This window comes from Rattus norvegicus, chromosome 4 (genome assembly GCF_036323735.1).
Source record: "Rattus norvegicus strain BN/NHsdMcwi chromosome 4, GRCr8, whole genome shotgun sequence".
Classification (NCBI taxonomy): Eukaryota; Metazoa; Chordata; class Mammalia; order Rodentia; family Muridae; genus Rattus; species Rattus norvegicus.
The window spans coordinates 106,744,529-106,769,550 of record NC_086022.1 but is presented as its reverse complement, the minus strand read 5'-3'; the positions used below and the strand labels follow the sequence as shown (position 1 = coordinate 106,769,550).

At 43.0% G+C, this 25,022-nt stretch overlaps 1 protein-coding gene across 2 annotated transcripts in view; it reads left to right on the top strand.

Moving 5' to 3' along the window:
- The window catches only part of Dnah6 (dynein, axonemal, heavy chain 6), a 220,227-nt gene that overhangs the window by 72,911 nt on the left and 122,294 nt on the right, over window positions 1–25,022 (top strand). For both annotated transcript variants that reach the window (XM_039108712.2, NM_001419792.1), the window contains exons 27-33: window positions 1,788–1,913; window positions 1,995–2,150; window positions 2,685–2,846; window positions 7,510–7,647; window positions 11,231–11,398; window positions 14,439–14,587; window positions 16,643–16,750. In XM_039108712.2, coding sequence (XP_038964640.1) covers window positions 1,788–1,913; window positions 1,995–2,150; window positions 2,685–2,846; window positions 7,510–7,647; window positions 11,231–11,398; window positions 14,439–14,587; window positions 16,643–16,750 — 1,007 coding nt within the window. The remainder of the gene's footprint in view (window positions 1–1,787; window positions 1,914–1,994; window positions 2,151–2,684; window positions 2,847–7,509; window positions 7,648–11,230; window positions 11,399–14,438; window positions 14,588–16,642; window positions 16,751–25,022) is intronic.

Sequence of the window (25,022 nt, the reverse complement as noted above, 5' to 3'; positions counted from 1 at the left end):
CTGAAGATGATAATCACAGCCCTTATCCATCTTCTGACTCTTACAGGCTTCTGCTCTCTCTTCTATTGTGTCCCTTGTGCCTTAGAGAGGGCTCTATCAATGTCCCATTTAAGGCTTAGTATTCAATCACTCGCTGATGGTTGGTTGGTTGGTTGGTTGGTCGGCCGGTCATCAACTTGACATACACTAGAGAGCTAGAGTCATCTCAGAAAAGGAAGCATCAGTTGAGCAGTTGCCTCTGTAAGATTTCCCTGTGAGTATGTCTATGGGAAAATTTCCTTGACTGATGATTAATGTTGGAGGGATCAGTCCATTGTAGGTGGTACAGTCCCTGGGCAAGTCGTCCTGGGTGTACAAGGAAGCAAAGTGAGCAAGCAGTGGACACCGGGAGCATCTTGCACAACCGTTGGCCATCACAGTTCACTGAAAAGAGAAACTCAGATAAAGGATGAGGATAACATTGTTTAGAATTTTGGTATTTAATTTTTTACATTAAGGTTTTGATAGCACCATGCCTGATGACTACAGATATAAACGTAGATATATAAACATTGAACATTGATATATCTTCTTTAGGAAAATGATATTAAAGTCCTTTTCCCTGCCTTTTAATTGGGTTATTTGCTATTTCCTTGCTGTTATCTTATGCCACATATAAAGAACAATTCAAAGTAGCTTCAGGAAGGATTTAAACACATGACCTAAAGTTGTCAAGTTCCATGAAATTTTTGTTCACATTGATTTCCTGGCCATGACAGCAAAACCAAAAACAGGTAATGGGTCTATACCAAATTAAAAAGCTTTTTCCAGCAAAGGAAACAATCAACAGAGCAGAAACACAATCTAGACAACAAAGAAATACTATCTGCCCGTGGTATATCCAACAAGGTCCTAGGCTCCATCTTCAGCTCCAAATTTAATTACACTTCAGTCGCCACTGCATTTCTAAAGATTCACCCTTGAAATAGAACAGGGAAAGGGAGCAGCTGCCCAGAGAGAAACAGAAACACCACAGGGGGATTGTCAATGTGGGTCTTCCTCCAGAGCCCCAGAATGGAGAAGTGAGTCCCCAGAAAAAGCCCTATAGTCCTCTGCAGATGTGGCCCCCATCTGGGCATGACAGTGAAAATCCAGCCCAGATGTGCAAGACCCCCAGAAGCACCATTCTACTTTATAAAGATATGATAATTTAAGATGAATTGGGAACTAGAATATTTATTTAGTCATTGGCCTGCTTAAATGCTCTGCAATTTTTTATTAACAATAGTAGAAAACGACTCCTATGAATCAGAAGTATCACCAAGCTGGCCTGGAACTCTGTGTGGACCAGGCTAGCCCCAAACTTACAGAAATCCACATGCCTTTGCCTTTGAGTGATGGGATTAAAGGCATGTGCCACCATGTCTGGTAAATTTCTAGGTAGAGCAGCCTACCCCCAAAGACTTCACTATGTACCAGAGACTTTCCTGAAGCAAATGTCCATTCAGGTATAATTTTGCTATTTCACAGCTACGTGACAACCATCCAGTTATTTACCCTCAGATTATCAGTTCGCTTCAATACAAAGATGGTGTCTAAATCTTAAAGACAAAAAAAAAAAAGAAAGAAAAAGATAATCTATGCTTCATAGAAGTCTTATGGGAATTAAAACATTGTATTATGTGGTCACAGAATTATAAAGTTTTCCACTTAGATGGGTTTTTTAACCATATATCTACTTTAAATCTAATAATGAAAATACTTCAAGATGAGGTTCAAATTCACTGCTGATATTCTTTCATTTGTAGAGATTAAATGCCCTGGCCGCAATAGTTCGAGGCAGTCTTCCTAAATTACACAGAAACATCATAACTGCATTGATCACCATTGATGTGCATGCAAGAGATATAGTTTCTGAATTGGTTCAATCCAAGGTAAATGTTTCACTGAAGGAAAATGGCATAGCAAGATGTGAAGCCCGTATTCTCACCATCCATCGTTTCTATCCGGTGTAGGTAGACTCAGCGGAGTCCTTTGACTGGCAGCGGCAGCTGCGCTACTACTGGGACGTAGACCTGGATAACTGTGTGGCTAGAATGGCGCTATCTCAGTACACCTATGCCTACGAGTACTTGGGAGCATGCCCGAGACTGGTCATCACTCCGCTCACAGTACGTAATTGAGCACTGAGGTTCACGCTGGCCCAGAGCAACCATGAAAGTCTTCACCATCACCACACCTTTACAAAGCAAAGATTTGCATTGTTTGATTTGTGCACCTGGGTCTGCGAGTTCATTTCAGCTAGAATTTTTCAGGGCCAGGGAGATGTCTCGTTCTGAAAAGCGCTTGCCGCGCAGGCATGACAAGTTGAGTTCAGATCCCTAGCACCCAATATAAGAAGATAGGCAACCAGGCCCGGGCGGCAATCACAGTGTTAGGGAAGGAGAAACAGGAAGAACCGGCCAGTCAGTCTAACAAATCAGTGAGAGACCCTGGCTTAAAAAAGAAAAGGGAAAGTGATTGAGGAAGGCACCTAGTGTTGACCACTGACACACATGCACGCGCGCGCGCACACACACACACATACACACACACACACACACACACACACACACACACACACACTTCTATCAAATGAATTAGACCTATGAATTTGTATTTAAAGCCAGTTCTCTTTGATAATGACAATTGATTGGTTTCTTTAGGATCGCTGCTATCTTTGCCTCATGGGGGCTTTGCAGCTTGACCTCGGAGGCGCACCAGCTGGCCCTGCTGGCACTGGGAAAACAGAGACTACTAAAGACCTAGCAAAAGCGCTTGCCATCCAGTGTGTGGTCTTCAACTGCTCTGACGGTTTGGACTACAAGGTGCAGTTGTAGTTTTTAATCTGAAGATGCTTTTTAACCTTAAATGCTCTCATCAGCTCTCTTTGTTCGCAGCATGCCTTAAAATGAGGAGGAACGGAGGTGATGTTGAATAGGGAGTGGTATTAATAGGATGAACAAACAGAGCAGGTCAGCATGCAGTGGACCAGGTCATCAGGGAAAAAACCAACTCAGGGGAGATTTGTCGAAGAGTGAACCGGCTAGGCAGTTAAGAGTGCTTGCTGGTCCTCCAGAAAACCTGAGTCCCTTTCCCAGCTCCCACATCAGTTGACTCACAACCTTCCATAACTCTAGCTCCAGGGTGTCTGGCACCGTCTTCTGGCCTCCACGGACACTGCATGCCTATGCACATACACACAGAAGCACACACACAAATAATAAAATAATATCTTAAAATCTATGCATAAGTAAGGGAAATAAAAGGCGAGATAGGCTAGACTGCACAGGGAGGACTCAGAAACAAAGTCTAACTTAACAGGAGAAGATGGGCAGTTGAGAGACTCCAATACCTACTGTGAAGTATGAAGGCTGACGTGTAGCTCACTGCCGAAACACTTGCCTAGTGAATCTGATTTTCCACATCACCAAACATGCAAGCAGCCTTCAACAACTTGAAGCGCGTGGAAGGAGGGAGAGTTAATAGTAAGAGTTTTGGTACCTTTGTTCACGAGTCCCTTTATACTCTAAAACTTACCAGCACAGATGATAACCATTAATATGTCACATGGTAGAAATTACGATTGTTTATTTTATACATTTATTTGACTTAAAATACCAGCAATAATGATATTAACATAAACACCCATTTTATGAAAAAGAGCTTCACAGGCAAAAAGCGTACTGGTGACTTACATGTCTTTTTACATCTTTGGTGGCTGGCAAAATGATGACAAGTCCGTTCTCTATTTTCCTCTGTAATTCGTTGAGCTTTGTTGCTTTGGCTGGATTCCCTGAAGAGCTAGTCTCTCATAGAAATGTACTCTGAAAAGAGTATAAAGGGACTCGTGAACAAAGGTACCAAACTCTTACTATTAACTCGCCCTCCTTCCATGTGCTTCAAGTTCTTGAAGGCTGCTTGCATGTTTGGTGATGTGGAAAATCAGATTCACTAGGCAAGTGTTTCGGCAGTGAGCTACACGTCAGCCTTCATGTTCTAATAGTTTTTCTCAGGTAGTTGAGTGTAAAAAGCAGATAGTTAGTATAATCATGAAGACACTCTGGCCCTGCAGACACCCTGAAGAACAGTTGGGGGCTTGCGAACATCCCAGCCAGATCTTCAGTTCTTCTGATTCTGATGGCTGCTCTTAATATCACAAATATATATATATATATATGTGTGTGTGTGTGTGTGTGTGTGTGTGTGTATTTCTTTATTGTTAGAAACTTTGACCACTCAATTTACTGAGTAGACTCTTTTAGATGCTGTCTTCCAACTTTCTGCCTTCTAGTTCCTGTCCCAGTTTATGATATCTGCCCATTATTCAATGCTTATCTCTGTTTTGTATGAAAATTAAATATAAAATGTCAGTGTCTTACACAGTACTCACGCTAAAATTGCTCTTTGCAGGATTTGAGGATGTATTAGACCCCTAGACAAGAATTAATGGAAAAATATACTCATTGCCCTCCAAAGGAAAGAATTCCTATGGATCATAGTCTCTTTCTTTACCTTCTCTAGAACAGTGCTTTCAAACTTTTGTGTTTATGAAGCACTCGGGGGTTCTATTAAACTAGATGAGATATTCGATTCTATTTGCTTCTCCAGTTGACTGCAATTTTACAAAAAATAACCATCAGACTGAGTCACTGGATGCCCACGATGAGTAAGGTAAAGGAAGTATACCATATTGTCTATGAGAAGAGACATAGCACTCCATCTAAACCACAGCATGACTGAATGTTCCCTGCCCCCAGCTAACCCAGTCACTGCTGCATCTTCAGCAATGCTGTCCTTTGACCTACTACCTAGCATCACAGAATTACCACTACTGTCTACCAGCACCTCCTTCTGCACATTGTGGGCTTATTCTCCAAAAGATAGGCAAGTCCTGGCATCTGGCTACCTGGTGTAGGGATAATATCTTTACCAGTGTATGAGACAATGCTAACGCTGAATGCACCTAATCCAGTGACCAGTGCCCTTCTAAGAAACAACTGTGAGTACAGTCACATAAATAGAAGGAAAAAGCCATGTGAAAAGACACACGAGAAGCAGAGACTAGAGTGATACGGTGCAAGCTAAGAAATGATAAGGATTGCCTGCAAATACTAAAATCTGGAGGCAAGAAAGGTATTTTGCCTGGGTAAGCATGGTTTAGCAACACACTGATTTCTGATTTTTAGCTTCTAAAACTGTAACATAATATATATTTGTTGTTTGAAGCCAGCCAGTTTATGGTAATTCGTGCATCTACAGAACAGAAGCAAGAGAGATGGCTCAGCAGTTAAGAGTGCTTGCTGCTCTTGCAGAGAACCTGAGTTCAACTCACACCACTCATCTTGGACACAGCCATTTGTTACTCTAGCTCTAGGGGCCCAGAGCCCCTTTCTGGCCCTCACAAGCTGGAAAAATGGCTTAGTAGTTAAGTGTGCTACTCTTGCAGAGAACCTAGGTTTAATTCCAAGAATCCATGTTGGGAAGCTCATAATAACATGTAAATCCAATGCCAGGAAATCCTATGCCCTCTTATGGCCTCTTTGGGCACCTGTACACATTGTACACATTGCACATGTGTGCACATGCACACACACACACGTACGCGCACACGCACTCGAGTGCATACACACACAGTCAGAGGTACACACAGGTGCATATTTACACACACATACACACACACACACACACCTATAAATTAAAAACAGATCTTAAAGAAAAAAGAAAGAAATGGAAACCATTTGACTTGCAGCAGCATTTGTTAATCAGTTGGTCACTAGAACATCATTCTTAAAATCACTAATTAGGACCATCCCTCTGTTAAGCAGGCTTAAAGTTTGCATCTTGGGCCAATGTATCATACTAAGATATGGTTTGGATGAGGCCAGGATGCTCTTAACATCCACTGGGATTTGTTACAGATAGCACATGTGAAGAAGGCTGGATTCAAACTCCTACAGTCCTCAGTCAAGAGTGTCAGAGTGAGAGGTCATTTGTATAGGCATGTACTTGAGATATATTTTAGCAAAGAACTTACATCAAACATCAAGACCAGTTCCTTCCTTCTTTCTTCTGTTAAATTGCCCACACATGAGTCTTGCTTGGAAATCTTCATGTACCCCAGAAGACAGGCATCCTGAGGAGAAAGTGCCTTAGGGCTCCATGATGCCAGCTTTACTTCATCCATTCTGATGTTCAGCAAATGTTTAATTTTTCTAATGTTGGCCGCAGTATTATTAATTTTCAAAGACTCATCTCTGCCAGCCTTTTATTGTAACAAAATAATGCAGGTTTCTCCCAAATCTCTCTAAGGATTCCTCTGGAATTATTTCAAGTGTTTGCCCATTTCCTAAATGATTTTCATTTCCTCCGGGTTGCTCATTTATTTCATTCCTTCTTTTTCTATGTGTTGGTCTTCACATGAATACCATTTGGTTGACTTCTTGGCTCATACATATGAAGAGAGGACTAAGCTGTCTTTGTGGGTAGCTTGTCTCCCCTTGAGCTGGCTCTCTGAGGTCATAGCATGCATAGAAAGGAGTCTTCCCCACAGAAGGCAGGACATGGAGCAACCAGCAGACCTTACTGAGTGACAGCAGAGGATTTTCCTTCTATGTGTTCACATTTCTGTTGTTTTCACTCCTGAATAGAACCATCTTTTACTATTACTGAGTACATGTATCCTGTAAAAGAGTATCAACTAAAAATTCCAGTCTTCAAAGGCATTATACACGTTAGATGGCACAAGTCATTCTCATTCACCATTAGGGCTCTACAAAATACATCAACAGGGTCTGGAAAGGTGGCTCAGCCCCACACTTAAGAGAAGCTCTTGCAAGTTTCAGGTTCAGTTCCCAGCACTCACGTGGTGACTCACAGCTGTAACTTCAGTTCCAGGGGATCCAGCTCCCTCTTCTGGCTTCAATGGACACTGTACCCCCCATGGTGCACACTCATAATGCAGACAAAATTCTCAAACATAACATAAAAATAAATTTCCTTTTTAAAAAAGAAAAGGAATGAATCAAGACCCACTCTCAGGGCAGCAGTCCTTGTGCTCAGCATTCTCATGCATGCCTGCCACAGTGGTTTAGAGGCAACAGAAGTTCCCACTAGTGAAATTCCCCTTTTCAAGGCCCTTTCAAACAGTCAAGTTTGTCTCTTCCATGTGTTACATTTTTTTTTTGAGAACCTGTAAATATTTTCCAGAGTTAAGTGGAGGTTATGAATGAAGATTCCCCAAGAAGACATGTTTCAGGTTATCATTTTATTTGAGAAAAATCAGATTTAAGCCACTTAATGGGGAGCAAAAGGATATGTCCTCTTGTAGAAATGTACTTGAGGCTGGCGAGCAATGCTCACCATAGCTAGAAAACCATTGACAACAACATTCCAGACAGCAGCCTTCGTTAGCGTCTTAACTCTAGATTATGAATGTTAGAGATGACCAACAAGGCAGCCTGAAGTTGATCAGCTTTGCTTGCCTTTCAGATGATGGGGCGCTTCTTCAGTGGTTTGGCACAGTCGGGGGCCTGGTGCTGCTTTGACGAATTCAATCGGATCGATATAGAAGTCCTGTCGGTCATTGCCCAGCAACTCATCACCATTAGGAATGCCAAAGCTGCAAAGGTGAGAAGTCTGTCAATGTAGCTTTCTCAGATTGGTCATGAATTCAGCAAGCAGGGCTTTTGCAAGGATATAGTTTCAGGGTAATCGGTGAATGCCACAGTAACAGCACTTTCTTGGGTATATGAAGCAAAATGAAGAAGTACATGCTGTGCTGGACCCTGGGGATACTGAGACCACGAGACCTTAGTGTCTGAGTGCAGGAAACCCTTCTTCCCACCCTCAAAATACACACACCACACACACACACACACACACACACACACATACACACACACATGCACAAACATACACACAATGTACACACACACTTTCCTCCTCACTTTTCTTCTCCTGCTTTTGAAATTTACATACCTGCTGTTTCTTTAATGCCCTCTTTGCTGGGCCACACCACTTTCTTTGTGGCTTCCAGGGTCAACAAAGTGTTGGTGGGAAAACAGAGGAGAGGACCAGAGAAGTCCAAGGAGCCCATATGTCTTCAGGCAAGCTCCTCAGAGCTTGCTACTGGAAAATCTGAGGGTCAAATATAGATTCCGAGTGACCTTGCTATTTAACACACCCCGGTTCCTGAAGAAGGGGGTTTGCATTTGGGAGGTGATGGCTATGTAGATGCTATTTTGGCTTAGTCACCAACAGCACAATTTTGACTACACAAACCAGATCCTCCTCATCCCATCAAGAGAACTAACTGCCACGAGTCCCTTAATTTCTCCCTCAGCCCCTTCCAGAAGACACCCAACTTCCTAAGGCTTCATCCATAAGGTTCATATTGCAAAGCTGGGGGTCCCTGGTAAAGTTATTAAGTCCAATGTGGAAACTCCAGAAGGCCACTCTCCTGGGCTCTGTCCTGGTGGCATAGGGGAGTGTGGACTCGGTCCCTTTCCACTCCCTGTCCATGAAGCTGAATTCTGCTCCTATGCACCCTGTGACCTCCCAGGGCCCTGTGGAGGAGGACTGAGGAGACAGCCATGCAGGGAACAATCCAAAATATTTTGATTAAAAAAATAGAAAAAAGTTAAGGATTTTGTTATTGTTTTGTTTTGTTTTTTTATGACCTGTAACGTAGCGAATTATAGGAAAAGGAAGTTGTGGCTGGACATTCAGTGCATGACCGAGGTAGCAAAGGCATCTCTGTGCTGCATTCGTATTTGCATTAACCTTTCCTGAAGGAGACGGATGCAGGTGAAGATGAGTCAAAGAAGTAGAAAATTCTTTCTACGGACATCACAGATACATGCCTGATTCCAAGTGACTCCTCTCGTCTGCATTCGGTCCTGCTTTCCATCTTCTTTGTGAAGATGTGGATTAAATGCAAAGATTTCCAGATAGATTTCACAAATCACTACCATCTTGCTGAATAGCCCACAGAGAGCAAATCTGGAGATCAAAGGAGGCAGGGACCAGAGAGAATAGCTGCTGCTTGATACGTTCCCAGCTGGAGTGCAGCCCTGGAGTCAAAGTTGGTTACAACCTCTAGAACCAACAGCCAGAACACCCATCATTTTCTTCCAAGGCAACAGCACAGGGCTCAACTCTACCTGGACTTCCCCTATAGTCTCATGTGGTATTGCAAGTTCATTGTGGGTCACTGGTTCTGCCTCTCTTAACCAGCAGTGTCTGGGCACCACCAATCCGCCAGCTCAGAGAGGAGATCAAGAACGGGGGTCTTCAGTTCATGTTTCCCCATGGGGAGTCTGCACACCAGGCAGGGGGGAAAGTGGATGCCTAGTAAGGCAGGTTCTGGTCTGTTGGGGTCATGTGCTGAGTGCTAGAGGAGCAAGAGAAGAGAAAGACCTTCTTTGGGAGTCTTAGTGTCACAGGGCAATCTTTAATGAAGCGGCTCTCTGAGAGGATCCTTGTTTGTTCATATTGCTATATTGGGAGTAGATGTGGATGTATACATGTTATTTGGGGTGAACTGGGGATTATATACTTTTATGGGGAAGGGCATGATAATATCCAAGAAGGGAAGGTCATTGGCTGAAGGATAGGCTATCTAGATACCTCATTGGTATGGAGAACTACTCCAGGTGCTATGCTATGTGACCGAGTGCCCGTGGTCCTCTCAGGTGGTGGTCATGATTAAGTCGTCCAGAGCAGGCATTCGAGGCTGGGAGAGGGCAGTTCCACTCTTACTGTCTCAAATGTCTGAGAGTCCCTGGGTTTGAGCATACTCCACTTCAATTCGTATGCCCATCTGGTAGTGTGATCCCATGTGCCCTGTGGTCTCAGACCTAGCACAGCACCTTCAGCCAGTAGCTCAACTCAGAACCTTGGCTCTAGCTATGTCTTGTCTCTTTAGCATCAGCCCAGAATCTAAACTGGATGGTATGAGTTGAATCTGCTGGGTGCCCTTCATTCTCAGATTCTGGCTCCTGTCTCCCCGATGACAACTCTCACATATATCTGTAGTTTGTCTTAACAAACACACATGTCTGTAGTTTACCAAAACTGTCCATTGCCACCTCAATTACTCATTACTCCATCACTCTCAAGTCCTTTCTTCCCACAAGCAATGGGGCAAGGGAAATTCTTTAGCTTACAGTGCAAGACCTCTGGTGCGCAAAGCCCAGTGTACTCATAATTTTCTCCATGTCCATGAGAAATGCCTAACCAGGAACAACTTAAGAGGGCTTTAGTGACGTACAGTTAAGGACGATACAGTCCAGCATAATGGTGAAGGGATGGACGTAAAGGCTTAGAGGCTAAGATGAGGTAATGAAGGCACAGTGGTAGGAGCTTGAGGTAACTGGTCAGTCCGGAAATAGAAAGCAGACAGGAAATAGGCCAGACTACAGAAGCTCAGAGTCATTTCTTCCAATGAGGAGCTGCCCCCTCCAAGTTCTACAGCCTTCTGAAACGGCACCACCGGTTAGGAAGCGATTGTTCCAACAAAGAGCATATGAGGGAGGGGCATTTCCCATTCACTCCACAGCGCCAGACTGAACTTTGTTGTTATCCTTTAGCAAAGTGGGTTTCTGCTTGTTCCCCAAAGGTACAGTGTTCTTTATTGTGCTTGCTCTTCTTGCCTGAAAAACTGTCCAATTACAATTCAAAATGCCCCTCATGCTTCAGGTCTCCCTGAATGAGTTTGTACATACACACACACACACACACACACACACACACACACACACACACACACAGTTTCATCTGCTGCTTGAAGTGGCCAGAGTGTTCAGGTCTGACAGCACACAGCAGGGCGCAAGCATGAACATCCTTCAACTCTGTAACTCCCTGAGTGGCCCAGGGCTTCAACCTGCAACAAACAGATGTTCAATAATCATCCGCTGTTAAATGAAAGCGAGAGGCCCTCCGCATTCAAAGACTACAACTAGACTGGAACTTCTTTGAGGAATCCTAGAAAGTAGGGGTGGAGAAGGTAAACTGAAGAGTCCCAGCAGATGGTGAGACTGGAAGCTTTCAGGGCAGGGCCAGGAAGGAACACAGAACCTGAGCAAGGCAAGGCCGGGGGCAGAGAGCAGTGAACACTGAACCCAGAGGAGACTGGACATAGGCAGATCACAAGAAAGCTTCCTCAGCCCCACAGCAGAGGTGTTTATTTACCTTCCTCCTCCCTTTAAAGCTCTCCAGATTCATGTTTGAGGGACGGGAAATCAAGCTCGTTATGACCTGTGCAGCTTTCATCACCATGAATCCGGGCTATGCAGGCAGAACGGAACTTCCAGATAACTTGAAGGCCCTGTTCAGACCAATGGCTATGATGGTTCCCAATTACGCACTGATTGCAGAGGTGAGCCTCCGACTCTAACGAAGCAAGGTTTTATGCAGTTTGTTTTATTTGCCTTCTAATTCTCTCAACACAGAAACTCCTTTTACTTCTTAGTTTCATTTTTGTTACTGTGATGAAATGCCTCAACCAAAAGCAGCTTAGGAGAGGAAGGATTTATTTTGGCTCGTAATTCCAGACTGCAGTCCATCAAACCTGATAAGGGGGCAGAAACTTAAACCCATGAGTCACATCCACAGGCAAGAGCAGAGAGAAATGAATATAATGCTTGCTTACGTATACTCAGCTCACACACATATTCAGTCCAGGAACCAAACGCAGGGAATGGTACTGCCCACTGTGGACAGATCTTGCCCCTCAGCAATCAACACAATTCCCCTTAGACATAACCACAGGCCAACCTGATGTAGACAATCCCTCATTGAGATTGTCTTCCCAGGTGATCCTAAGAGTGTGACAAGTGGACAATTGTCACCATCTTTCTTTCTAGGCACCCAAGCAATCATTACTCACCCAGAGTAAACAGTGACTGTTTGAATCTGCATTCGTAGTTAGTTTTCAGTCTTACTGCCAATATCCAGAATGCCTCAGGTGCTTTATAGAATAGAACCGATTCCTAAAAATGGAATGAACCAATGAATCTAATTAACCCATCTACTAGGGTTTAATCAGTTCATCTCTAGGAGTTAAAAATGTCTGGATTAGTTCTGAAAGGACGGCGTTATCCTCATTTCTCTTTGGATATGAATTTAATTAGAGTCAAGAAGTATTGGAGCCTAATCTGGTGCCTTGTGCTTATAATCCCAGTACTCAGAAGGCTGAGACAGAAGGATTACTGCGAGTTCAAAATCAGCTTGGGTAACAGAGTGAGACATCATCTCAAAAAAAAAAAAAAAGGAATAAAATAGGAAGAAGTAGTGTTGGGTCAAAGCTTTATTATATATTGATAATAGTCTGTAGCCGTTTAAGGAAAAACCAGTTGTCATTAAGAAATTAATTATGGTTTATTGTTTCCATGTCTATCAAGGAATCCTTTTGTTCCAATGTTCTTGTTCTTTCTTTCTAGCTAAGAATCCATGGGTACAAACTTTACATGTGTTTCTCAAAGCACTTTTAATTGAGGTATGCTTTATGTACAAGAAAGTACACACGGCTTGTAAGGACATGAGCAAATGTTTGCACAGAGATTCATCTGTCTGGCGCCAAGACCAAAATCCTGGGCTTCTTTTCAGAACTCCAAAAGCTCCCTTGAGCTCTGTGTTGTGTTTTATAGTGATGGGCACTTCCCCATTTAGAATGGAATTTCTCGGAAAGAATCCATTACTCCTGCGGCTAATACATTCCTTTGAATTATTGAAGAATCTTTTACCTGAAGTAAATGGAATTGATTAAGGCTAGAGGAATTTCTACTCGAATTAGCATAACACTTTATTAGTTCGTTCCAAAGTATTCTGTATCTCCTGTGGACCTACTAGAACGGAAGCCTTTGCTCTCGCTTCCCTCCATGACCCGTTCAACACTGTACTCACGACTCCCACTTCTCCCTGTTGTCGCGTTGCTCAGCCCTTGACCGGGGGACTTTCAAAGCATGCTTCCTGTGGTTGTCACAGATGAATGGTCAGGGCTTCCACGAACACCTTTAATTGTGACAAATATCCTCACTTCGTAGTAAGAGCACTGGAGACTCCGGGTAGGGAAAGCAAGGCAGCTTTTCTTTCAAGCCTTGGAAAGCTGGGGAGCAGCCTACCGTGGCAGGACACTGGCTCAAACCCAACACCGCCCCTCCCTCCTTTTCCTCTGTGGAGGAGGAATCAGGAGAAATTGATCTCACACACCGTCTAGGCCGTGTCTTCCCTCTGCTGCTTACATTTGTCTCACTGTGAACAAAAGTCATGTCGGAGTGTATCTTCATCCTACCCTTTAAGCCCATGTATGGGGTGTGTGACCTTGTTGCCTGTCACATCTGCAAGTCATTAGGCAAGATTAGCTGTCAATCATTTTCCATTCTAAACCTGGAGCTCGGGGTATGTAGCTTAGCAGACTCTAGCAGGGCTCTTGTGTCTGGACTGAAACTGTCTGGAGACACTTACAGTGTGTAGAGCGCTGTGAAATCAGCAGTGGAAGGGCCACAGAGAAAGCAGAAAGCAGTGAGTGGGCTATACAGTTCAAACCCTGCTCCAGAGCTCACCCATTATGGGTGCAATGATTATAAGATCATGGAAGGCCCCACTCCTGCCTCTGCTGTGGAAGACACTAAGATTCAGGCTGCAAGATGGCTTAGCAGGTAAAGGCTCGTGCCACCCTGAAAGCCTGAATTCAGTTCCTTCAGATTTCCATATGCATGCAATACCCACCTCTCTCTGTCTCTGTCTCTGTCTCTGTCTCTGTCTCTCTCTCTTTCCCTCTCTCTCTCTCTCTCTCTCTCTCTCTCTCTCTCACGCACACACAAAAAATAAATGTAAGTAAAGGCCATAGCTCTCTGGGATGGAGAGGGGCTAAAAAACCTTTGTTTAGGTTGCCTTGGTAAAGGGGCCAAAGCAGTAATTCCATCCCAGCAAAGTAGCTCTCCTCAGCCCAGAAAAGCCTGATTCTTGCTTTTGTGTTCAGAGTTTACACCACCATTCAACCACTGTGTGAACATTTTTTTTAATGTACAAAGTTGCCCCTCAAGCCAAAGTGTCACCGAGGCTCCACCACCGTCTGTAGAGGCAGAGGAATCGCACTCAAGCGTACCTGAACCATGTTTGTCGCTCTCCCTAGGACACAGAACACTCTCTTCATTTTATCTCTCACTTTTTCTCACTGCCATTACAGCACATCTGACAAAAACAACTCAAGTAAGAAGGGCTTACTTTGGTGCACAGTTTGACAGCATGGATGCAGGAGTGTTAGGTAGCTGCTCACATCACTACCGCACTCGCGAATCTTTGTCCCCTCACTAAGCAGTGTAAAGGTGTGATGCCTGGGTAGCTGTCACATACATCCATATCCAGCTAATATTTCGCAGACGAGACAATGCAAAACATCATATTTTCTCTCCTAGGTGATTCTGTATTCTGAAGGATTTGAGTCGAGTAAAATACTGGCAAGGAAGATGACACAGATGTACAAGCTCTGCAGTGAGCAGCTGTCCCAGCAGGATCACTACGACTTTGGCATGAGGGCCGTCAAGTCTGTACTGGTCATGGCTGGGTAAGAAACGCAAGGGGAGATAGCTTAGTCAGTGAAAGGCACGGCCATGTGAATATGAGATCCATCGCCAGAGGCCATGTAAGAAAGTCAAGAATGGCTGTGCATGCTTGCAAAGGAGTCGCAGTGCTGAGCAGGCAGAAACAGGCAAACCCCTGGGGCCCACTGACCAGCCAGTGCTCCTGTACTGGTAATCTTCAGGCCAGTGAGAGACCTCACCTTAACAAACAAGGTGGGTGGTGCCTGAGTAATGACATCCGAGGTTGTCCTCTGGTCCCCATGTACATGTGGTCACCCAGAAACAGACACATAGACACACAGACTCAGAGAGATGGACACAGACACAGACAGACAGACACAGACAAAGCAAGATAGATGGACAGAGAGATGAGAGAGAGAGAGAGAGAGAGAGAGAGAGAGAGAGAAACACTAACCATGTAATCAAATGTAAATGGGTGACTCCCATAGGCTTTGAAAGCAATGTCTGTTGAAAATTGAGAGTAATAAACACAGGCTATGCTCTTGTGAGAATCCCTCCTTTGTCACTTGTGTGACCCAAGAATGAATCTTCACTGTGAGCCCAACTGGGCTCTATCTAACTAACTTGTACTTCTCTAGAGCTCCCGGAGTTCACTGGGTTCCAGAGAACGAATGCCACTACTACAGCTGGAGAAATGACTCAGTAGTTAAGAACATTTGCTGCTCCTGAGGGACCCGAGTTTAGCGCCCAACAGCTCTGTGGGAAGGTTTACACTCATTCCCTCTTCTGACTTCCATGGGCACTGCACTCACTCACAGATACCCCCTATATTCCATGTGCAACAATTAAAAATCTATTTTCAAAAAAGCCTTGGTTGCCATCAGGCTGACTCAGAGGCTAACATTTTGCTACTCCCATGCTGGAAGGTGAACCCCATGTTGCCTGAAACAACCTCAAAGCTTAAAAGGGACTTGGTTGTTTTTCTCAGTCCATGATTGTACCAGATTCCCTGTCATCACAGCAAGAGTTCAATTCAAAACTAGGGTGATACCTAGTCACTAGCGAAGGGGCCTCTCATTTCAGGCTCCAGCTTTTCCCTTCATGACTACCTGAAGTTGCACATCCTCAGTCCCTGACTTGCCCGGACCCTAAAATGGAATCTGTTCTCTTTTAAGCTCTTCCTGTCAGACCAGAACTCACTGAACCCAGCTCATGAGTATATCCAGGGTCCCTGGCTCTTGAAGCTTAGCCCAAATCTCACTGCCATCCCCACTCTCTGTCTTTTACTTTAGACCACTAAAGCCAGCGCATCTCTTCTGTAACAAGCAGAGATCCAACATGTTCAGATCCATATGCATTCAGAGAACACAACTGCTTCCCTATTTGTCAGTAAGACTGACAAACGCACAGTCATCAATCTACATGACGTGCCGAGGCCACCACAGGGCTGTGCCTGAAAGCTACTGCAGAGAAAGACAAACTAGCCTATAGCAGCTTTCAAGAGAAGAGGGTCACTCTTTTGAACAGAGCATAAGAGCAGACAGGGGATTGGAGAGATGGCTCAGCAGTAAAGAGCGCTTTCTGCTCTTCCAGATATGATTCTCAGCACCCACATTAGGCCCACCACCCATACATAATGGGTGGCTCACTACTGTCTGTAACTCCAGTTCCAATGGGTTTCGCAACCCCCTTTTGGCCTTAATTGGTACATAAATACACTCATAAATAAAAATAAAGTATTTTTTAAAAGAGCAGGTAAAAGAGAAATACAGAACACTCTAGACAAAAGGGACAGAAAGTGACAGGAGTATGAGCCATTGTGAGACACTCACAAGGCTCTAAATTCAGACAGAACAGAGTCTAGATCCATAGGGAAAGGTATTTGAGAAAATGTCCCTGTCACTCTTCTCTAGGATTTATATCAAATGAAGGGCTTGTCCCCGCACTTTGATAGAGGCAATCAACACACAGGTCAATCCTTAGCAGAAACCTCAGTGTGGTCCCTAAACCACAAGTCTAGAACACTCCATCCTGTCTTGCATCCTGTCAGTGTCTACTTAACGACTCTCTTGATTTAGATCTCTAAAAAGAGAGAACCCAGACCTCAGCGAAGACGTGGTCCTGATAAGAGCGTTGCGAGACTCCAACTTGCCCAAATTCTTAACAGACGATGCTCTCCTGTTCAGGTAAATTCCCACAGCCCACGGTGTCAAGCATTAGAACCCATAGAGAGGGAAAGGGTACTGGTCAGGGGATTTTAATCTCATTAAAGCCAATGCATTTTGTGGGACTATAATGGCCCACGATTACAGAGGAACGGTCGAGGAGAGCTTCAACCCCAGATACTTCTCATGAGGATGGTAGGAGTTGGCTCCCTTCATCCTCCCAACCTGGCACCATAAAGTTAGCCCCTCCACCATCAACCTTAGTAAGAATTTATTATCCTGACAGCTATCAGGCTTCACTCCTTGTTTGACCTCATAAGGTCCCCACCACACACACACCCTATGCCCCTGAGTATGTAGATGAACGTCCTGCCCAGTTGACACTGCCACACAAGCCTTGATCCAGGGACCATGGCCACCTCCCTCAGGGGCATATATACCCCCTTTCTCACTATTAAACTGAACGTGTCCTCTGAAGCTGTTCCCAGATGTGTGTTCTTTGCTCTAGTACTCAACAGTTAGCCAAGATCCTGCCTGTGCCCATCTGTCCCCTGCTAAGCTTCCCTCCCTCCAGTCTAGCTCTGTGCCCAAGGGGTACACTTCCCTAAGAAGCAAACACAGCCCCTCTGGAGATGTGTGCATCCCTTTAAGAAACAGCAGGGGAACATACTTGGGATGGGGCAGGAAGCACAGGGATTGAAAGCCAGCCTGGGTAATATGAAACCTTAACTCAAAAAAGCAAAAGTATGAACTAAACACAATGCTATTCTCATCACCTTTTTATTTTCAAAATATTCATCACCAAATTGTGTTGTTCGACAGATCAGCATTTGGTAACAAATTCCTGATCCAAGAGACATTTCTAGTCTGAAAAACATGTCAGGCATGGAATTTAACACAAACATGATTACTCTAATAGTTTTTTTTAATTGAATATTTTATGTATTTACATTTCAAATGTTAGCCCCTTTCCCAATTTCCCCTCCTGAAACTCCCTATCCCATCCCCATCTACTTGCTTCTTTGAGGGTGCTCCCTCACCCACCCACCCACTCCCACCTCCACACCCTGACATTCCCCTATACTGGCACATCCAGCCTTCACAGGACCAAGGATCTCTCCTCATATTGATGCCAGACAATACCATCCTCTCCTACATATGCAGTTGGAGGCATGGGTCCCTTCCACATGTACTTTGGTTGGTGGTTTAGTCCCTGGGGGGCTCTGGTTGGTTGATATTTTTGTTCTTCCTATGATAGGGTTGCAAATCCCTTCAGCTCCTTCAATCCTTTCTCTAACTTCTCCATTGTGGTCCCCATGCTCAGTCCAATGATTGGATGTGAGCATCTGCCTCTGTATTTGTCAGGCTCTGGCAGAACATCTCAGGAGACAGCTGTATCAGGCTCCTGTCAGCAACCACATCTTGGTATCTGCAATCATGTCTGGGTTTGGTGTCTGGGTATGGGGTAGATCCCCAGGTGGGGCAGTCTCTGGATGACCTTTCCTTTAGTCTCTACTCCACACTTTGTCCCCTTATTTCCTTTAGACAGGAGCCATTCTGGGTTAAAAATTTGGAGATGAGTAGGTGGCCCCATTCCCCAATCGGGGGCCTTGCCTAACCTCTGGATATGGTCTCTACAGGTTCTCTCTCCCCTTTGTTGGGCATTGCAGCTAATCTCATCCCTGTTTGGTCCTGGGAGACTCTTGTTTTCCTGGCATCTGGGACTTTTTGGTTGCTACCACCAGTTCCCCATCCCCCACTGCTACACACCTCTGTTAAAATTCCTGACCCTGTGTATATCATCCCTGTCTCCTCCCACACCTGATCCTGCCCTCCCTTCCCCCCTCACCCTTCTTTCTTCCTCCCAAGTCCCTCCCACCCCTACCTCACTTGAGTATTTTGTTTTCCTTCTAAGAAGGACTGAAGCACCCACACTTTGGTCTTCCTTTTTCTTGAGCTTCATAAGCTCTGTGAATTGTACCTTGGGTATTCCGAGCTTTGGGGCTATCACTCAGAATGATATTTTCTAGCTCCATCCATTTGCCTAATAATGTCATGAAGTCATTGATTTTAATAGCTGAGTAGTATCCCATTGTGTAGATATACCACATTTTCTGTATCCATTCCTCTGTTGAAGGACATCTGGGTTGTTTCCAGCTTCTGACTATTATAAATAAGGCTGCTATGAACATAGTGGAGCATGTGTCATTGTTATATGTTGGAGCATCTTTTGGTATATGCCCAGGAGTGGTATAGCTGGGTCCTCAGACAGTACTAAGTCAGATTTTCTAAGGAACTGCCAGGCTGTTTTCCAGAGTGGTTGTACCAGGTTGCAATCCCACCAATAATGGAGGAGTGTTCCTCTTTCTCCACATCCTCGTCAGCATCTGCTGTCACCTGAGTTTTTGATCTTAGCCATTCTCACTGGTGTGAGGTGGAATCTCAGGGTTGTTTTGACTTGCATTTCCCTGATGACTAAGGATGCTGAACATTTCTTTAGGTACTTTTTGGCCATTCAATGTTCCTCAGCTGAGAATGTTTTGTTTAGCTCTGTACCCCATTTTTTTCTTTTCTTTTTTTTTTTCGGAGCTGAGGACTGAACCCAGGGCCTTGCACTTGCTAGGCAAGCGCTCTACCACTGAGCTAAATCCTCAACCCCTTGTACCCCATTTTTAATAGGGCTATTTGGTTCTCTGGAGTCTAACATCTTGAGTTCTTTGTATGTATTAGATATTAGCCCTCTATGGGTCGTAGGATTGGTAAAGATATTTTCCCAATCTGTTGGTTGCCGTTTTGTCCTATTGACAGTGTCCTTTGCCTTACAGAAGCTTTGCAACTTTATGATATCCCATTTGTCAATTCTTGATCTTAAGGCATAAGCCACTGGTGTTCTGTTCAAGAAAATTTCCCCTGTTACCATGTCGTTGAGGCTCTTCACCACTTTCTCTTCTATTAGTTTCAATGTATCTGATTTTATGTGGAGGTCCTTGATCCACTTGGACTTGAGCTTTGTACATGGTGATAAGAATGGATCTTATCTACATTCTTCTACAGGCTGACCTCCAGCTGAACCAGCACCATTTGCTGAAAATGCTGTCTTTTTTCCATTGGATGGTTTTAGCTCCTTTGTCAAAGATCAAGTGACCATAGGTGTGTGGGTTCATTTCTGAGTCTTCAATTCTATTCCATTGATCTACCTACCGGTCTCTGTACCATACAGTTTTTAATCACTATTGCTCTGTAATACAGCTTGAGGTCAGGGATCGTGATGCCCCCAGAGGTTCTTTTATTGTTGAGAATAGTTCTCACTATCCTGGATTTTTCATTATTCTGAATGAATTTTCACTTTGCTCTTTCTATCTCTATGAAGAATTGAGTGGGATTTTGATGGGGATTACGTTCAATCTGTAGATTGTTTTAGTCAAGGCCATTTTACTATATTGATCCTGCCAATCTATGAACATGGGAGATCTTTCCATCTACTGAGACTTTCTTCATTGTCTTTCTTCAGGGACTTGGAGTTCTTGTCATGCAGATCTTTCACTTGCTTGGTTAGAGTCACACCAAGGTGTTTTATATAATTTGTGACTATTGTTAAGGGTGTTATTTTCCTAGTTTCTTTCTCTGCCGGTTTATTCTTTGAGTAGAGGAAGGCTACTGATTGAGTTAATTTTATATCCAGCCACTTTGGTGAAGGTGTTTATCAGCTGTAGGAGTTCTCTGATGCAATTTTGGGGTCACTTGAGTATACTATCATACCATTTGCAAATAGTGATATTTTGACTTCCTCCTTTCCAATTTGTATCTATTTGACCTCCTTTTGTTGTCTAATTGCTTCTGGCTAGGACTTCCAGTACTATAGTGAATAGGTAGGGAGAGAGTAGGCAGAGTTCTCTAGTCCCTGGTTTTAGTGAGATTGCTTCAAGTTTCTCTCAATTTAGTTTGATGTTGGCTTGCTGTATATTGCTTTTACTATGCTCAGGTGTAGGCCTTGAATTCCTGAACTTTCAAGACTTTTAGCATAAAGGAGTGTTGACTTTTGTCAAATGCTTTCTCAGCATCTAATGAGATGATCATGTGGGTTCCCCCCCCCTTTGAGGTTGTTTATATAGTGGATTATGTTGATACATTTCCATATATCAAACCATCCCTGCATCCCTGAGATGAAGCCTACTTGATCATGATAGATAATCGTTTTGATGTGTTCTTGGGTTCAGTTTGGAAGAATTTTATTGAGTATTTTGCATCGATATTCACAAGGAAAATTGATCTGAAGTTCTCTTAAGTTGTTGGGTCTCTGTATGATTTAGGTATAAGCATAATTGTAACTTCATAGAACAAATTGGGAAGTGTTCCCTCTTTCTATTTTGTGGAATAGTTTGAAGAGTATTGTTATTAGGTATATGTTATGAACGTCTGTCTAATAGAATGCTTTTGTTTGTTTGGGGGAATTTTAATGATTGCTTCTATTTCTTTTGACGTTATGGGACTCTTTAGATGATTCATCTGATCCCAATTTAACTTTGAGACCTGGTATCTGTCTAGAAAATTGTCCATTTACTCCAGATTTTCCAGTTTTATTGAATATAGGACTTTGTAACAGGATCTGATAATTTTTTTTTAATTTCCTCAGTTTCTGTTGTTATGTCTCCCTTTTAATTTCTGATTTTGTCAATTGGATGCTGTCTCTGTGCCCTCTGTTTAGTCTGGCTATGGGTTTATCTATCTTGTTGATTTTCTCAAAGAACCAGTTCTTTTTGTTTCTACTTGGTTGTTTTCAGCCCTGAGTTTGATTATTTTCTGCTGTCTACTCCTCTTGGGTGTATTTGCTTCTTTTTGTTCTAGAGCTTTCAGGTGAGCTGTTAAGCTGTTAGTATATACTCTCTCCAGTTTTCTTTCTGCAGGCACTCAGAGCTATGAGTTTTCCTCTTAGCACTGCTTTCATTGTGTCCCATAAGTATGGGTATGTTATGCCTTCTTTTTCATTAAATTCTAAAGTCTTTATTTTTTCCTTAGCCAAGTTATCTATTGTTCAGCCTTCATGTGGATGTGGGCTTTCTGTTGTTTTTGTTGTTATTGAAGATCTGCCTTAGTCCATGGTGATCTGATAGGATGCATGGGATTATTTCAATCTTCTTGTATCTGTTGAGGCCTGTTTTGTGACTGATTATATGGTCAATTTTGGAGAAGGTTCCCTGAGGTTGTGAGAAGAAAGTATATTCTTTTTGTTTTAGGATGAAATGTTCTATAGATAGCTGTTATATCCATTCTGTTCATAACTTCTGTTAGTTTCACTATATTTCTCTTTAGTTTCTGTTTCCATGATCTGTCCATTGATGAGAGTGGGTTGTTGAATTCTCCCATTATTATTGTGTGGGGTACAATGTGTGCTTTGAGCTTTACTAAAGTTTCTTTTATGAATGTAGATACCCTTGTATTTGGAGCATAGATATTTAGGATTGAGAGTTCATCTTGGTAGATTTTTCCTTTGATGAGTATGAAGTGTCCTTCTTTGTCTTTTTTTGATAACTTTTGATTGAAAGTCGATTTTATTTGATATTAGAATGCTACTCCAGCTTATTTCTTGGGACCATTTGCTTGGAAAATTTTTTCCAGCCTTTTACTCTTAAGAATGTGTCTGTCTTGTCACTGGAGTATGTTTCCTGTATGCAGCAAAATGCTGGATCTTGTTTATGTATCCAGTCTGTTAGTCTATGACTTTTCATTGGAGAATTGAGTCCATTGATATTAAGAGATATTAAGGAATAGTGATTGTTGCTTCCTGTTATTTTTGTTGTTACAGGTATAATTATATTTGTGTGACTTTCTTCTTTTGGATTTGTTGCAGGAAGAGTACTTTCTTGCTTTTTCTAGGGTGTAGTTTCCCTCCTTCTGTTGGAGTGTTCCAGCCATTATCCATTGCAGGGCTGGATTTGTGGAAAGATATTGTGTAAATTTGCTTTTGTCATGGAATATCTTGGTTTTTTCATCTATGTTAATTGAGAGTTTTGCTAGGTATAGTAGCCTGGGCTGGCATTTGTGTTCTCTTAGGGTCTGTATGACATCTGCCCAGGATCTTCTGGTTTTCATAGTCTGTGTTGAAAAGTCTGATATAATTCTGAAAGGTCTCTTTATATCCTACTTGACTTTTTTCCCTTACTGCTTTTAATATTCTTTGTTTTGTGCATTTTGGTGTTTTGATTATTATGTGATGGGAGGAGTTTCTTTTCTGGTCTTATCTATTTAGAGTTCTGTAACCTTCTTGTATGTTCATGGGCATCTCTTTAGGTTAGGGAATTTTTCTTCTATAATTTTATTAAAGATATTTACTGGCCCTTTACGTTGGGGATCTATACCTATTATCCTTAGGTTTGGTCTTCTTATTGTGCCCTGGATTTCCTGGGTATTTTGGGTTAGGAATTTTTTGCATTTTGCATTTTCTTTGACAGTTGTGTCAATGTTTTCTATGGTATCTTCTGCCCCTGAAATTCTCTCTTCTATCTCTTGTATTCTGTTAGAAGCTTGTGTCTATGACTCCTGATCTCTTTCCTATGTTTCTATTTCTGGGGTTGTCTCCCTTTGTGATTTCTTTATTGTTTCTATTTCCATTTTTAGATCCTAGATGGTTTTGTTCAATTCCTTCATGTGTTTATTTGTGTTTTCCTGTAATTCTTTAAGGGATTTTGTGTTTCCTTGAAGAAGTTATTTCTTCCTCCTTAAAGTCCTCTATCAACATCATGAGATGTGATTTTTAAATCCAAATCTTGCTTTTCCCTTGTGTTTGGGTATCCAGGACTTGCTGTGGTGGGAGATCTGGGTTCTGATGATGTCAAGTAGCCTTGATTTCTGTTGCCTCGGTTCTTGTGCTTGCCTCTCACCATCTGGTTATCTCTGGTGTTAGTTGGTCTTGCTGTCTTTGACTGGAGTTTGTCCCTCCTGTGGGCCTATGAGTCTATGATCTTAGGAGTGAGAGCACTGCTGGGAGATCAGTTCTCCGTGGGTGGTTATGGGGTTCAGAGAGCTGTGATCTTAGGTGTGTTAGCACTCCTGGGAGACAAGTTCTCTCTGGGCAGGATTTGGGTGTGGAGAGTTGTGCCACAGGGTTAGCTCTGGGGTGCTGATGGAAACCAGAGGGATACTGTCCCTGGCTGTTTCACAGTTCCTGTACCCTGTGCACTCCTGGTGGGTGCCTCTTTGGCCAGGTATTAGAGCAAAAGTGGTGGTTTCATCTGTGATCTTAAGAGTGACAGCATTCCTGGGAGACCAGCTCTCTCCTGGCAGGCAGGACTTGGGTATGGAGGACTGTCAGACAGCCTTAGCTCCAGGGTGCAGATGGAGACCCAGCACTTTTTTCTTAATAGTTCTTTTAAAAATTCATTTAATATTAAGTTTCTCCAAGTTTTATATATATAATTTAAAAATAAAATAATATATAAATTAGCCTCAGAATTCAACACTTCCTTGCCTTTCACCAAAGACCATCCTTTTCAGTTCTTCTGTTTATTTTGCTATCCCCTCCAACTTGACATCATGCTTGTGCCATTTCCCGGTTTGTGGGCTTGTGATATTACATAACTATGGTGATGGGAACGTACAGCCCATCCTATCCTCTCCACTCATCCCCTCTGTACGGTTATATAACATTACACTTGAGCCAAGATATCCAGTCTGTAGTGTAACTGAATGAATTAATGTTTTGTTGTTAATTTCATTGTCTTGGTTTTGATATTTGAATATTATTTTCCTTGCATATATCTTTACAAAGTTACTATGTTTCTGTTAGAGAGAATTCTTGAAGCAGGTTCTCAGTGTCATAGACTGTGTATGACTGTGTGTGTGTGTGTGTGTGTGTGTGTGTGTGTGTGTGTGTGTGTGTGTGCATGCGCGCCTGTGCATGTGTGTACCTGGATCTGTGTACATCTGTGTGTGTCTCTGTGTGTATATCTGTGTGTGTGCTGTGTTACTCAATTGTTTTCCACCTATGTTTTTTTGAGGCACAATCTCTCATTGAACCTGAAGCTCATTGATTTGGCTAGGTTCAATAGCCAATGAACTTCAGGACTCTGTCTGTCTCCACCCATTTACTCTTTCCTTGTACTGGTTACAGGTGTGCATTGATACATAGGTCTTTGACATTGGTCCCAGATATCCAAACAGGGACATTACTAACTGAACCATCTCCCCAGTCCTGAAAATATTTAATTTAAATGGATTCCATCATGTTGACTCCAAAGAAGCTTTAGCCTTTTATAGTTACCCCCAATGGTTTTAGGAAAATACTGATTTCTCCTCA